Genomic DNA, 14,786 nt, shown 5'->3' on the forward strand with positions numbered 1-14,786 from the left:
CTTGCATCTTCCTCCAATCCGCTCCAGTGATAACAGTGCGCTAGAAAAAGGAGGGCGAAGGAGAGGCTTGCACAATTTAAGATGCTCAATCATATTGGGAGTGCTTATGTTCATCCTTTTTTGATTGGAAGGGGCATATGAATGAATGTTCTAATGAATTGGATCAATTAATGGATTTGACATCCATGGTGCTGAAGGTCCTCCCAATTTCAATAAATCAAATAGGTCAATGACATGAGTCAAATTGATAGTAAATATTCTCTATTTACTTTTTTATTTCAAATATGAAAAGGGAAAAACAGTCAATATATTATTTTATTTATTCATTTTATTGTAAATTTAGAAAGGCGGCTTAAATATGATTCACTGTGGCATTGTTTCAATAAGCTTTTGCTTTGTCACAAGATTTATATCCATCCAGTGCTGCATAATTTTTTTCACCAAGATCTTGCATTGATGATGATAGAGTTGAATCGTTGAACAAAGCTTTCTCCAGCACATCTCAAGGATTCTCAATGTGTCAAGAGCGGGACAGGAAAAACAGAAGCGATCGATAACATTGGAAGAATTAGCTTGGCACAGGACCAGCTGTTCCACGGGCTGTAATGGGATCTGTAGAGGCTATAGAGAGTGAGCAACAGACGAAACACAGGCTCGGGGCGGAACTCACAGTTACCGGCACCATGTTCATGAGCAGGAAAGCCATAGATTTCAGGTTCAGCCACACGTGGACATCCGTTTCGGAATTCCAATGAATAGAAAGAAACAGCTGAACAGACACACAGTAACATGTTGCATGTGGTAGTGGTTAGGAAGAATGACTAGATGAGCTTCCTAATAGGTAGACTAGATGTGGTGTAATATACCGAATAGTGGAGTAGGAAGCTGGCTCATGACACAATGAAATTAAGGTTTGGATTCTATGCTGGCCAATATATGTGCTGAAATTACTGTATTTTCTGGCATATTGGCCGCCTCCGCGTATAACCCGTACCGTAAGGGTGTTGCTTGCACGTGGACAAATTCAAAAAGGAAGTCAAATCCTCACAAGGGGTCTCAGGGGGTGTTGCAGGCTATCTCAGCTGACTTTGGGTAAAAAGCAGACTGTACCGTAGACTGGTCAACAGTCAGCTGTAGAGCACACAGAGAGACACTCACAATCATACCTCCACTGTGCGGGAATACATCTCACGCTTCCCCGCACCGAAGTCAGTAGAGTGAACCACTGATGGCTATTTGAACCAATTTGAGCCCCGTGAATCGTTGCACTGTCAGTTTTTAGTAGTTCCATGCCATCATAAAAAAAAGGCAATTCATAGAATAATCTGGTCATTCAAAATATTTAGATAGTCAGGTGACTTCATGTTTTTAGTATTGAGCTAATGTTGCTGAAACTAGACATGACCAACTGCAGCATCACCAGATCATAACACTGCCTTGTACAGTAGACACTAAGAATGATGTGTACATCACTTATTCTGCCTCTCCTTACCCTGATGTGCCCATCATTCTGGAACAGGGTGAATTTAGACTTATCAGATCAGATATTCTTGCATTTCTTGAGTCTAATCTTTATGCTCTCCAGCCAACTGAAACCTCTTAATGCTATATATCCTCTACCATCATCAATGCAAGATCTTGGTGAAAAATGAATGCTACACTGGATGGAAATAAATCTTGACAATACAGAAGTGTAATAAAAGAATGCAAGATTTAATGGGTGCCATAATAAAAGCTAAAGGCGGCCCAACCCAAAATCACAGTATATGACCTTTTCTTTTTGGGTGGTGATGTTTTTTTTTGGACTGGACAGGTTATATTTCAGTTAGCATATTAGTTCATATATTGCTAACTAATGTCGCATTGCTATATCAGTATGACTACTCCGACCGAGTGGAGATAATGTAAGGGGGAATACACTTAATTACCAAAGGATAAGAAGAGGGCAGATAGGAGTCTGATCGGCTAACATTAGTAATGTGTATTGGAGAACAGCATTTATGAATGCTTTTATTTACCCTGTCAACTTATTACCTGTCACATTTGTGAGTAAAAAGCAAGCATCTTTTTGGATTTGTGAATGATGGTGATTGAGGAAGAGAGGGGGAGCGAGAGAGAGAGAAAGACATAGAGAGAGAGAGAGAGAGAGAGAGAGAGAGAGAGAGAGAGAGAGAGAGAGAGAGAAAGAGAGGGAAAAAGACCAAGCGCCTTTCGACTATTCGTAAGATCGTCGCATCTGGTTGGCCTTTGCAGCGTGCGTGAGGGAGAGAATCAGTCTGTTCTGTTGTAAAGGCAGCAGCAGCAGTGATAGTACAGTGGAGTGTTCAGTGTGGATGTCTGGATGTTGACGTTACCCCTGTCAGCTGTGGGGCAAAGCCAAACGGTAGGTTTCTTCATCAGCCGGCATCAATTTTGTTTGCCATACTTTCATATAGATTCGTTGCCAGACTGCGCATGTTTTGCATGGGAACATTTTATTTTGTGTTTACCAGGATTTCACTCTAATGATGAATGTTTCCACCGCTTCAGCATGTTCACACATTTGCATGCAGAAATAATTTTCATACACGGTACTTTCCACAAACCTGAATGCCTGCTTTGGTCATGTGGTCAGATGTTGTCTGTATGTGCGGTTCGTTTAGCTGTTTGTGTATAGAATGATAGTGTGGGGTGTTGAAGTCGAGTGGGCGTGTTGTATCTGATTTCTAATTGAGTGCAACCTGAGCAGGGTGCTTGTGTGGCAGGGACCTTCCAGCCAATTAAACCAGTGTGATCTGGCATGATCACATGGACGTAGTATTTCATGATGATTGTTTATACCTCTGTCTTGACCAGACGCTTTGGGGTGGTACAGTTAATTTATGAGAAAACACCCGGACAGCCGGATGTGGAACGTGATTGGAATGAGAGCGCAGTAGCCCAAGATGGCAGTTGGCCCAAATAAGCAAGTCTAAGTAAAGACAGTGGAGGTGAAATGAGAGATGAATTGGCTGGAAAGGTAGGTGAGGACTTGAAAATCGCATGTGTGGATAGATGGGGATTAGAAAAGATTAAAGTAACCATGTTGTTATGCTGGAGTAATTCTTGGTCACCCCGATGTTGTTGTGGTTCATTCACCTGAATTCAGTGTAGGGAGCATGGGATCAAATTCCACTCATTGGCAGTGTGATTGTAAGTGTGATAGGTTGTCTGTCTCTGCGTACACCGTCCAACTGACTGTTGACTAGTTTAGTGTTTAGGCCTTTCGGAACAGGTCAGATAAGACTTCAAGACTGGTGAGTGGTGTTTCTCATACAATTTCCAATTTGTCATTGTGTTCCTTAGTTGCATCATTAATATACATCCCAACACTTATGCATTTGTGTAACAAAGTGCAGCATTTTAAGGACTTTTGACTGAAATAAACCATTATTTTTAATAGATTTTCTTCTTGACAAGTCCAAATAACCACCTGTTAATGTAGTATTGAGTTTCTTTGCATTAATTTGTTGCCACAGAACTGCGTTTAAGCTCATAAATTCAACTTCAATAGGAGGAAAAGACCAGCAAGGGCAGTCAACTGCCATTTTGAGGGGACTGTTGATTTTCAAATAGATTTTTATATAACCATTACCCATTTACCCTTTTGTGTCATCAAGTGGCTGGCGATTTATACCGCGTTTTGCCATGTATAAAACAACATTTCAAGTATTCATGTTCCCACCCAACCAATATGATCAAGGAGTAAATATAACCACAAAAGGGTGTATAGTGTTCTTTAGACATTCATCCATTCATTAATATCCTGAACCGCTTTATTCTCACTAGGGTTGCAGAGGGCGGTTTAGCCTTGCCCATCTGATTTCAGGCCAGAGGCAGGGGACACCCGTAATTAGTGGCCAGCCGATCGCAGGGCACAAGGAGATGGACAACCATTCACACTCAAACTCATACCTAGAGGCAATTTAGAGCAGTGGTCCCCAACCACCAACCGTGAGCCACCTGGTAGCTGTCAGCATAATAAATATTAAGGTGTTCAACATCGCTCTCCTACTTGAAATGAGAAAAGTTGTTATAATAATAATAATAATTAATAATTGGTATTTTGCTTGCTGTCGTGGACATTGTTCGTGAACCGACCGCACCCCCACAATATTTTGTCTAAAGTTGTCGCTCTTCCCATTAACAGGTCCGCAAGAAAATAGAAAGAGTTCTACTGGTCAGAAAAAGTTTGGAGACCGGGGATTTAGAGTGTCTAATCAGAACATGCAGAATATGAATGAACCCTTAAGAAGGCAAGAAATAATTTAATAATTTAGAAACACCTAAACTGTTAAACACATTTTGGGTCATATAGCCCACAATAGTAACATTTGGTATTCAATTGTGGCCTTTATGACCCAAAATGTGAGAATAATATCATAATTAGATAATATTAAATAAAACAATATAATTAAAATCAGAAACTAAACTGCCAATGATAACTTCCTATGTTAACTGGGTGGATTGGCAGTGAAGGACCATGCTTAGTGTCATTGACAGCACAGGACTATCAATTCATTTTGACTGGGGTAAAGTAAATTAACTTGATAGAAAAATTGAACATCTTCAACAGCAGCCACGAAGGTAGAGACTGCAGTTCATTTTTTGATTCATACAAACAGGAAATAACTTTTTCTTTTTTTTTGTTTTTCAAAGATACATTTTACTGTGACTTGCATTCAAGTGGTCTGAAAAAAGTGGTATATTTCCGTTCCCATGAATAAGACGGCACGTAATAATACAATTTTACTACTTGGTCACTGATATTTTTAGCAAGGTGCCAATGTGAGGGATACGCATTGCTATCATGTTACCAATGTGGAGGCTGCTATCTTGTCAGTGCGGAGGCGGTACCAGAATCATATGTGTTGGAATGGGACCCAAATACGGCACAAACCTCCCTGCCCAGTATCAATAACTTACTATACATAGTCTTCAGATTATGATGAATCAGCAGGCAAACTGGGGACAAAAACATCATCTATTAATGTTATAAACTGGCTTTTATGTGTTTTTCGCATCATTGGCCTTTGCTTTGCTGAGAAACTAATTGGCTGCTGCTCATGATGATAGATGTCCAATACTAGCGCCACAGCTACATTCTTCTTCTAAGAAAAAAGCTAACATTATTACAGATATGCAACCCTGTTACCCGTAACTCTTTTACTGTGATTATGCCAATAATTTTAAATTTACAGAAAATATTTAATAGAATATTTACCGTTAAACTGTAGGATAAAAATATTTGTGACGATAAATATTCAACAGAAAATAAGAAATGCAAGTTTTCAAGAATGTTTATCCCATAATTCCCTCTATATCTGGAGTAACTATTATGAGTAGGAAGCTCTGAATTCCTCATCATAATATACAATTTGCAATACAAACAATTATTTCAAAATATAGTGATTATCTCAAAATAGTAAAGCGATACAACAATTGTCGACACATGGGTCAATAAATGTATTCTATGATGTTGCTAATAACCACAAAGCAAGCAATTCTATTATTGCTTGTAGACTTCCAACCCATTAAAACATTTGTTCTTTTACTGTCACCTCGGCCCAACGGCACTGAAATATGAGGGATTTTTTTAGTATATAGTACTGAATGTATTATTGGGCAGACTTTTATAAAGCAACAGACTTAGTTGATATGCAAGCGCTTGCTCATTTTCATAAAACCCACATGCAAGTGATTGCTACAGACAGCCGTCAACACACTCAAATAAAAATGATTTACGTAGGTTTGCCTCATGCTAAGATGGTAGTTTGTTTCACTTGAGTGATTGAAGACTACTCGAGGTACAAAAACATCCATTGCATGGCTTTATGATGGATTCTAATTTAAATAATGGAAAAAAAGAGAATTAGATTCAGATACATATAGTGTTGGATATCTTTTGGAGAATCTTTTGACACTTGGAAGATAAACATTCAGTACGGAGTATAAATGCAACTTTCTTTTTATGTAATTATGACAGCTTTTCTGTATTCACTTCACTTTTGTATTAACTTCATATCGACCAGCCACAAATGGTAAATGCATTAAGTAGTGCTGCAACATAAAACTGTCCAATAGAAGCATCAAATTAGCCTACATATTTTTTCTCGTTTGGTAGCTCTGGCTAGTCCACTAAATCACTAGCCAATCATAGTTGGTGAAAGCATTGACGTATCCCTACGCCTTCGAGAAGGCAATGACGTATCTCTATGCCTGCGAGAAGGCATTAGCGTCGACAACTCGAAATCTGATTGGTTAAAGTCACAGTTTTAGTGATGCTTGTTTGATGCAGCAGAACCTACAGAACGGATTCTGAAGACCTCAAGGCAGATTTCTGACCATGGCAACAAATAAAAGGCTAAAATGTGATTGGTTAGATGCTTAGATATGAAAACACACATTTGGAAGCAGCACAACCAGAGGAAAAGCAATGAAAAGAAGCTGACAATTTGGAATTATTTTAAGTATTCATGGACAAAACATAATTAACAACAGTCTGGGATTCAGATATATATTTTTTTAGGCCAGCAGAGAAGGCCTTGCAGACCCTGACAGTCCACCACTATAGACTCTATTCTCGTCTATGGCACCCCAAGACTCAGGATATCAATCTTTTTCAACAAACCTGCTAATTGAAACGGCAGGATGCAATCACTCAAAGTTGTATTGTGAAATTTCCTACTACATTTATGGGGAATAAAATCATCAGTTTACCCAATTTTGTACAATAATCCTCCCCCCAATTTTTTTTCTTTTGGCCCCTTCCTTTTTCTTTCTTTCTATTGATATTTAACATGTACATAACCAAAGGCAATAAGTCCCCTGGTGTGTGTGTGTGTTTTCTATCTATCTTTTTATATTGGGCCATGTCCAGGCTTACATCTGATATAAATAGGACGGAAATTGGACTACAACAAATAAAATGGAGGTCAGAGTACTAGACTCAAGAAAAAATACGCATTGAGGCTGTAAGAATTGAGATAACAATGCATGGTTTACCTGCGTGATCACATGCAGACCTAAATATTGATCGGTTTGGTCACCTTTTATGGCGAGCTGGCTTTAATTTAATCAACAAAGCCTACCCAAAATTCTTAAATGGGTTATTTTCATCACATTGTTTTATCCTCTGCAATCTATAGTTACACTTAGGTAGTAATGCTGTACAACATCAAAGTAGTATTTGGATCAGATAACTTTATTCATCCTGCAGTCGGGAAATTTCGTTGTCACAGTAGCAAGAGAGTGAGGATGCAGAAATCGGAAAGGCATTTTAGACATAAATAGATAGGTAATAAGTTAATGAATAAATACATGAATAAATATATAAATAAATAACCATTTTGCTGAATTATCTATATATATATATATATATATATATATATATATATATATATATATATATATATATATATATATATATATATATATATATATATATATATATATATATATATATATATATATATATATATATATATATATATATATATATATATATATATATATATATATATATATATATATATATATATATATATATATATATATATATATATATATATATATATATATATATATATATATATATATATATATATATATATATATATATATATATATATATATATATATATATATATATATATATATATATATATATATATATATATATATATATATATATATATATATATATATATATATATATATATATATATATATATATATATATATATATATATATATATATATATATATATATATATATATATATATATATATATATATATATATATATATATATATATATATATATATATATATATATATATATATATATATATATATATATATATATATATATATATATATATATATATATATATATATATATATATATATATATATATATATATATATATATATATATATATATATATATATATATATATATATATATATATATATATATATATATATATATATATATATATATATATATATATATATATATATATATATATATATATATATATATATATATATATATATATATATATATATATATATATATATATATATATATATATATATATATATATATATATACACATAGATGCACATGCATGCATACGGTAGGTCCTAACAGCCATTTTTTTGTTAAAGAGCCTGACAGCTGATGGTAGGAAGGATCTGCGGAAGCGCTCCTTCCTGCTGTGAGGGTGCAGCAGTCTATTGCTGAAAGACCTTCGAAGGCACTCCACAGACTCATGCAGGGGGTGGGAGGTGCTGTCCATGATGGACATCATCCTGGTCAGCATTCTCCGCTCTCCCACTTCCTCCACAGAGTTTGTACAGGGCATCTATGTTTGTGGACCAGTCTAGTTTGTTGTTGAGGTGAACACCCAGGTACTTCAAACTCTCCACAATTTCAATGTCTTTATCCTGGATGTTCATCTGAGTGGTCTGTTGAGTAGTCCGCCGATAGTCGATGACCATTTCCTTTGTCTTACTGGTGTTGATATAGAGGTGGATTTGCCTACACCAGTAGAATAGCAAGGTGATGTCGGTTGCCAGCTATACAAATTCATCTGGGATCGGGTCAAAACGTTTAAAAGGAAAGGTCTCTATATAAGTACAGTGGACACTTTGCAGGCAGTGTTGTATTCTTGGGATAAATGTCATTCGAGCAAAGTATTCGAGCAAGTCAAGCCCACTTGCAAGCATTTGATGAACTCTCTGCTGTCTTCCTTTTCAGTACACAATGACATGCATGGCTAACTATTGGATTTGTGTGTCGCTATTGTCGATTTGTGATTCAAATTCAAAGCCCTAATGTTAAATGATGAGAACATAGCAACCAGAGTTTAACTAGTGCGACCAAAATACAAACTCTAATTTATAGTTACCCTTTATTCCCCTCACAGTTTTGGGATATCTGCTCATTTAGATATCCCAAAAGGGACCAACACCGGTTTTGGAAATCTCTTATTTTTCTCCCACTGCTTCTCAGGGGTATTTGAGAATTGTCCTAATCTCTTTTATTTCTATTCTTAGCTTCATCGCTATGCATGATAGCCCAATGCACTGCCTAATTAATAAGAAGGAAAAACATAAGGAGAAGCGCTTGACTCATCGTGTGGCTTGCTAATGGCTCCGAGGGGAACCATGTTGAGAGCCAGTTGGGGTTCCACAATGAAATTGAAGGGATAACGTCCTTCAAAGATTTCTAAGCTTCCAAAGTGGATTGTCTATGACGTAAATTAATGCAACTCAGTTTGACCGTTCATTATGTGAAGACATAGTTTTTCACACACAATACCAGGTGGCCCTTGTTTTAGTAATAAATGATCTTTTATTAGATTTACTGTATGTTTTTCTCATCACTACAGGGCATCACAACAGTGGAGCCTTGTAATGCAGAGCCTCCACCTCCTAGTCCAGCTATGTATCAGCTGGATATTGTCCTGAAGAAAGGCAACAACTTGGCCATCAGAGATCGCACAGGTAGGGTTTTCTCATTGTTTTTATATCACTCATGTTGCCAATCAATGTGGTGGTGAGTGTCTTGTACAGAGTGAGAAGTAAAAAGAAATGTAGTGCAATTCCTATAGCCTGTTAAGCTTTGTTTTCTATTTTAGTACGTACAGTGGTGCCTCTACTTATGAAATTAATTCAGGAATATTTTTGTTAGTAGACACATTTTATATTTACCTAGCATAATTTGTCCCACAATCTTTAATACTATGCCCAAACCCTTTAAAAATATGAAAAATAATACCTATTTTGCATGAAATACATATGCAAATGTATGAAAAAAGTTAAGAAAATGAAAACAAATTCAACCAATAAAATGAATAAGAAATGCAAACTTATTTTCCAATGGAGTGGAATTGTGAGTGCGTATAGGTGAGGAAGAAATAAGCAAACAATGGGCAGCTGAGTAAACATACATACTTAAAATTTGCGGACGAGGAAAAAGTAATGAAACAACTTTGTGATATACAAGGGTTGAAGGCACACACATCAGGATGTCACCAAGGTCCTGGAAAAAGATGAGAAGGTATACAGATAGGGGCTTTTGGTTAGATGGTTGTGATCCAATTGTGGGCGCTATCTCGACAGGGATGGCTCTTGCGTTCCTATCTTCTCTATCGCACACGTTGGCGGCTACGCCGATCGACCGGCGCTAACATCTGCCTACAGTGCGCTAACCTCAGTTCCGGCATCATGGAGATACAGCTTCGTCCTTGTCAAAAGGTGGCCAATGAGATGTTTAGAGATTGCCTATGGGAAACCAACTCTACAATGAAAATTTAAAATTAAAAAACAGATACAGAAAGTGCATTTATGTTTTGTTTGCCGTTTCGTAACTTGAGTTTTTTTTCGTATCTCGGAACAAAGAGTTCCACTTCGCTGCTTTTTATAACCCACATATTTCATACATTCGTAAGTTGAGGTACTACTGTTTATATTGAAGAGGGCATAAAACAGATAATGTTAGTGCATTGGTTTGTAATTTTTTTAAAATATTATTTCTCTTCACTGAGGATTTCAGACTGAGCGGATATTTCACACCATAGAAATATTTATAAGAAGACATTTTACAAACAAAGGAAAGCACAGGCGTCTGGGTGCATAGCGCAATGTCAGTAATTGTATTGAATGACTGAATGATAGCCCTGTCCGATATTCCTATATCACTGTTGGTAAAGGGATACCCTTTATGCTGCAGCCATCTGTCATGTCCAATACGGAGTACATACACCCACTGTTTCAGCAGTTTCTGGTAGGGTTGGCACAAAACAATTTTCATAGTTCGTATTAGCACCCTTCTCATTTTAGCTGGAAATGTAAATTGAAGCCAAAGAACTGTGTGGGAAAATGTTGGACAGTTACTACTCTATTGATCTTTTCCTTAGCAAAGTATATTTTAAATTAATCTGGTTATTTTCATCAAAGACAACAGAAATCTGCTAATATTTCATTTGTTTTTCAAATGTTTTCTTTCCTTTTTCCTCAAATTTGTAAATAATTCACGTGCACGCACACTCATATTTAGGAGAAATTTAAAGTGATTCATTCATTTTCTGAACTGCTTATCCTCACAAGGGTCACGGTGAATGAATGAATACCATCATGTTCAAATGGATTAGACATCTATTGCCTTTAAAGGCACTGAAATATGATCATGATAATCCAAGTGATTTTTTATGCATACAACTATAGTATATTCATTAACCTCCAGGAACCTGGCGCTTATTTTAGTACATGATTAAAGTAGAAATGTAATTAGATGTTCATTTATCATCAATTAATAATTTAAGACCACTTGCCTGTCATGTGATGGGCAAGAGAGCTATTGATCAGGAGTATGTAATTGGAATTACAGATAAATGATGAAAGTAAAGAAATTAATAATTCATCATTGGAATCATGTATCAACATGTCTGCAATGACCCTTGGCAAAGATTACATATTTTAAGTTTAGACGTCATTTTTTTTGTTTGTGTCTTCCTCTACCAAATTATTTTTTAGATGACACTTTTAACTACGGTATTGCTGCATTTTCTTTTCTTGTTTTAGTTTGCCTGGCCCTGAGTCATTGCACTGTCCCCTGCTGCTCTTGTGTTATTCCGGCAGCAATAAATAGTTTTGCTTTATGTGCATTTTAAACTGCTGTCAGGAATAAAGGAAACATTTATCAAAGATACTACCAGAGATTTTGGCCACGCTTCAGCCAAGCATGCCTGTGCTGAGTAGACTGGTTTTTGATTTCAACACATTTATTTCCAGTCGATGAACATGTAGATGTGAAACACTCTTGTTCAGAGGTTTGGCAATACAAGACACTAATGTTCCCATTATATTTAAAGGCAGACCATTTGCGTGCAATGAGACACTTTCACCTGCAACACTTCTAGTCATCGCTCAAACTGAAAACTGAATGCAAGAAAATTCCTCTCCTCTTAGACTTCCATTCTTGAACAATTGAATGTGCTCATCCAGTAAAGCTAAAGTCTGTAACTTCAGATGGTTGAAGCCACTATTATAGCAATTATGTTGGGATAGACAATGCAGCCATCTTCCTTGCTGAAGGACATGCTGATGCTACTAAAAACATGTTGAGCCGAACTTAGGCTCAACATCCTACAGTACACATTTTTGGTAATATAAAGACACTGTACAGTGCATGGGAATGTTGACATCAAGGCCTTGTGCAAGCTTACAAGTAAGTGTGTGTGGTGACTATTGTGAACAGCTCTTTATAAGTTGATGTAAAACCTTTGACTCTTGAAAGCAGGGGTGGCCAAGTCTGGTCCTCGAGAACCCCTATCCAGTCTGTTTTCATGTCTCCCTCCGCCAACACATCTAAATCAAATAACCGGGATTGGTATCAAGCTTCTGGACAGCTTGCTGATGAGTTGATCATTAGTTTCAGGTGAGGTAGAGGAGGGGGATTTGGAAAATAGACTAGTTGTATTGTTTTCATTGTGGATATTCGAACCCTGCTTTAAAGAGTAAGTGACACTATTTGGTCATTAAAAAGAGTAAATATTAGCAATTATTATTAGATTAGTCAGGTAACAAAGTCTTCGACAAAGATGTTTCGAAAAGTAAAATAAAAAGACTAGAGGAGAGACCTTTAAATAACATCACTGTAAGGGTTAAAAATATAAATATATATTTATTTATATTTGAAAGTTCTCTACTAGTGTATTGGCTAAGATAGTTAAACATTCATTCATTTTCCGTTTTCATTGTGGATATTTGAATCAAATGACCATCAAGTGATACGAGCACAGTAAAGGGATTTCTGTTTTTAGGGCTTCTGTTTAATTATGTCAACACTATTCTTAAAATGATGCAATTTAATTTGATGGCCTTTGGTTTCCAAACTAAGTTACAGCAGTCCAAGAATGTATTTTGTTTTCAAAACCGCAGTTTTATGTTTACGTCTTTATTTGTGACAAATGGTGATGCTTCAGTTTTACCTCGCAAAGATATTTTGTGAGTGCCATTTGGACTGGGAGGAAGGGGGATTGTCTGAATGAAAGTTATGTATATATTTCTAGCTCTGGCCGGGATTTTAATGTGGAGTCACGACCAATGAATTTGATTAGCTCTAAAAAAAACAGGACAATAGTGCCAAGTCTTTGGAAATCAATGATCCACTAAGCTTTGCAAACTGGTTCCCTCGGAAGCAAATTAACCACATTTTCCTTTATTGCTTTTATCGAGAAGTGCAAAAATGCATATATTGTGGTTGCTATGTTTGCAGTAGTAGCATTGAAAACCTTGATGCCTGAATAAAATAAATGTAAATGTAAAATCTGTTAAAAATCTTCAGATAAAACAATCAAATAGACTAACTTGTTTAAAGCCAGTCAATGGATGCCGTGTACATCTTGATTTACGGCAATTTCCCTTGAAGATACTGACCAAAAGGATAATACAAGAGTGGTAATGCTTTCATAATGGGATTCTCTTCATCTCTTGCCCTTTCTCTGGTAATCACTTCTGTCACAGTGGATTGAGGGCATATTAACAAATAGACTAACACACTAAAGAAATATGCTTAACATTTTGCTTTTCTATCATTCGGTCTGATAAGCATCTGCGTAATCTAAATATTTCGATTTAATATAAGTTATTTTTGTGCCTTTCCTGCAAATTAATGTGTGTGCGTGCGTCTGTGTGTATGAGTGTGTATGTGTGTATGTGTGTATGTATGTGTGTGTATGTATGTGTGTGTATGTATGTGTGTGTATGTATATGTGTGTATGTATGTGTGTGTATGTATTTGTGTGTGTGTGTATGTATGTGCGTGTGCGTGTGCGTGTATGTGCGTGTGCATGTGTATGTGTGTATGTGTGTGTGTATGTATGTGTGTGTATGTATTTGTGTGTATGTGTGTGTGTGTGTGTGTATGTGTGTGTGTGTGTATGTGTGTATGTGCGTGTGCGTGTGTGTGTGTGTGTATGTGTATATGTATATGTATGTGTGAATATATATATATATATATATATATATATATATATATATATATATATATATATATATATATATATATATATATATATATATATATATATATATATATATGTATTTCAGCAACACTTAATTTTTATTAACTTATTAATTACCTATTTATTTATGTCTAAAATGTATTTTCCGGTGTCTGTATTCTCACCCTCTTGCTACTGTGACAGTTAAATTTCCCGAATACGGGATTAATAAAATTATCTAATCCAATCCAATGTGCAATCTGTGGGTTGCGTCCAGAGTTAGGGTTAGGTTATGGACGTTTATTGCCGTCAATAGCGGACATGGATTTTATTGTAGCCATATCCTCAATGTGTTCATCTTCTCGCACAGGAACCAGCGATCCATATGTCAAGTTCAAGATTGCAGGGAAAGAAGTGTTCAGGAGTAAAACAATCCACAAGAACCTCAATCCAGTGTGGGATGAAAGAACAAGTCTTTTGGTGGAAAGCCTGAGGGAACCGCTGTATGTCAAGGTATTTTATCAAGCAGAAAATATGTTACAGTACCTTGGAAAATGACAAATTCCTATTTAAACATGTTTTTATCAAACATTCTAGGTTTTTGACTATGACTTTGGACTTCAGGATGATTTTATGGGCTCAGCATATCTCTACTTGGAATCCCTGGAACATCAAAGGTCATCTTATTTTTGTAATGTAACTGTCTATTGCATATGCATACGCTCTGTTATTTACCGTTGATGAACACAC

The 14,786-nt window shown here is 36.0% G+C and overlaps 1 protein-coding gene across 11 annotated transcripts in view; it reads left to right on the top strand.

The window, feature by feature from the left end:
• LOC144195011 (multiple C2 and transmembrane domain-containing protein 1-like) overlaps positions 1 to 14,786 on the top strand; it is a 100,738-nt gene that overhangs the window by 15,956 nt on the left and 69,996 nt on the right. For 8 of the 11 annotated variants that reach the window (XM_077714328.1, XM_077714320.1, XM_077714323.1 and 5 more), the window contains exons 2-4: positions 9,420 to 9,534; positions 14,407 to 14,549; positions 14,634 to 14,713. In XM_077714328.1, the coding sequence (XP_077570454.1) occupies positions 9,474 to 9,534; positions 14,407 to 14,549; positions 14,634 to 14,713 (284 nt within the window). In that variant the 5' untranslated portion in view covers positions 9,420 to 9,473. Of the gene's footprint in view, positions 1 to 2,249; positions 2,384 to 9,419; positions 9,535 to 14,406; positions 14,550 to 14,633; positions 14,714 to 14,786 lie in introns of those variants that run through there. The other 3 variants (XM_077714326.1, XM_077714329.1, XM_077714330.1) reach the window with 1 other exon arrangement.

Source organism: Stigmatopora nigra, chromosome 4 (assembly GCF_051989575.1).
Source record: "Stigmatopora nigra isolate UIUO_SnigA chromosome 4, RoL_Snig_1.1, whole genome shotgun sequence".
NCBI lineage: Eukaryota > Metazoa > Chordata > Actinopteri > Syngnathiformes > Syngnathidae > Stigmatopora > Stigmatopora nigra.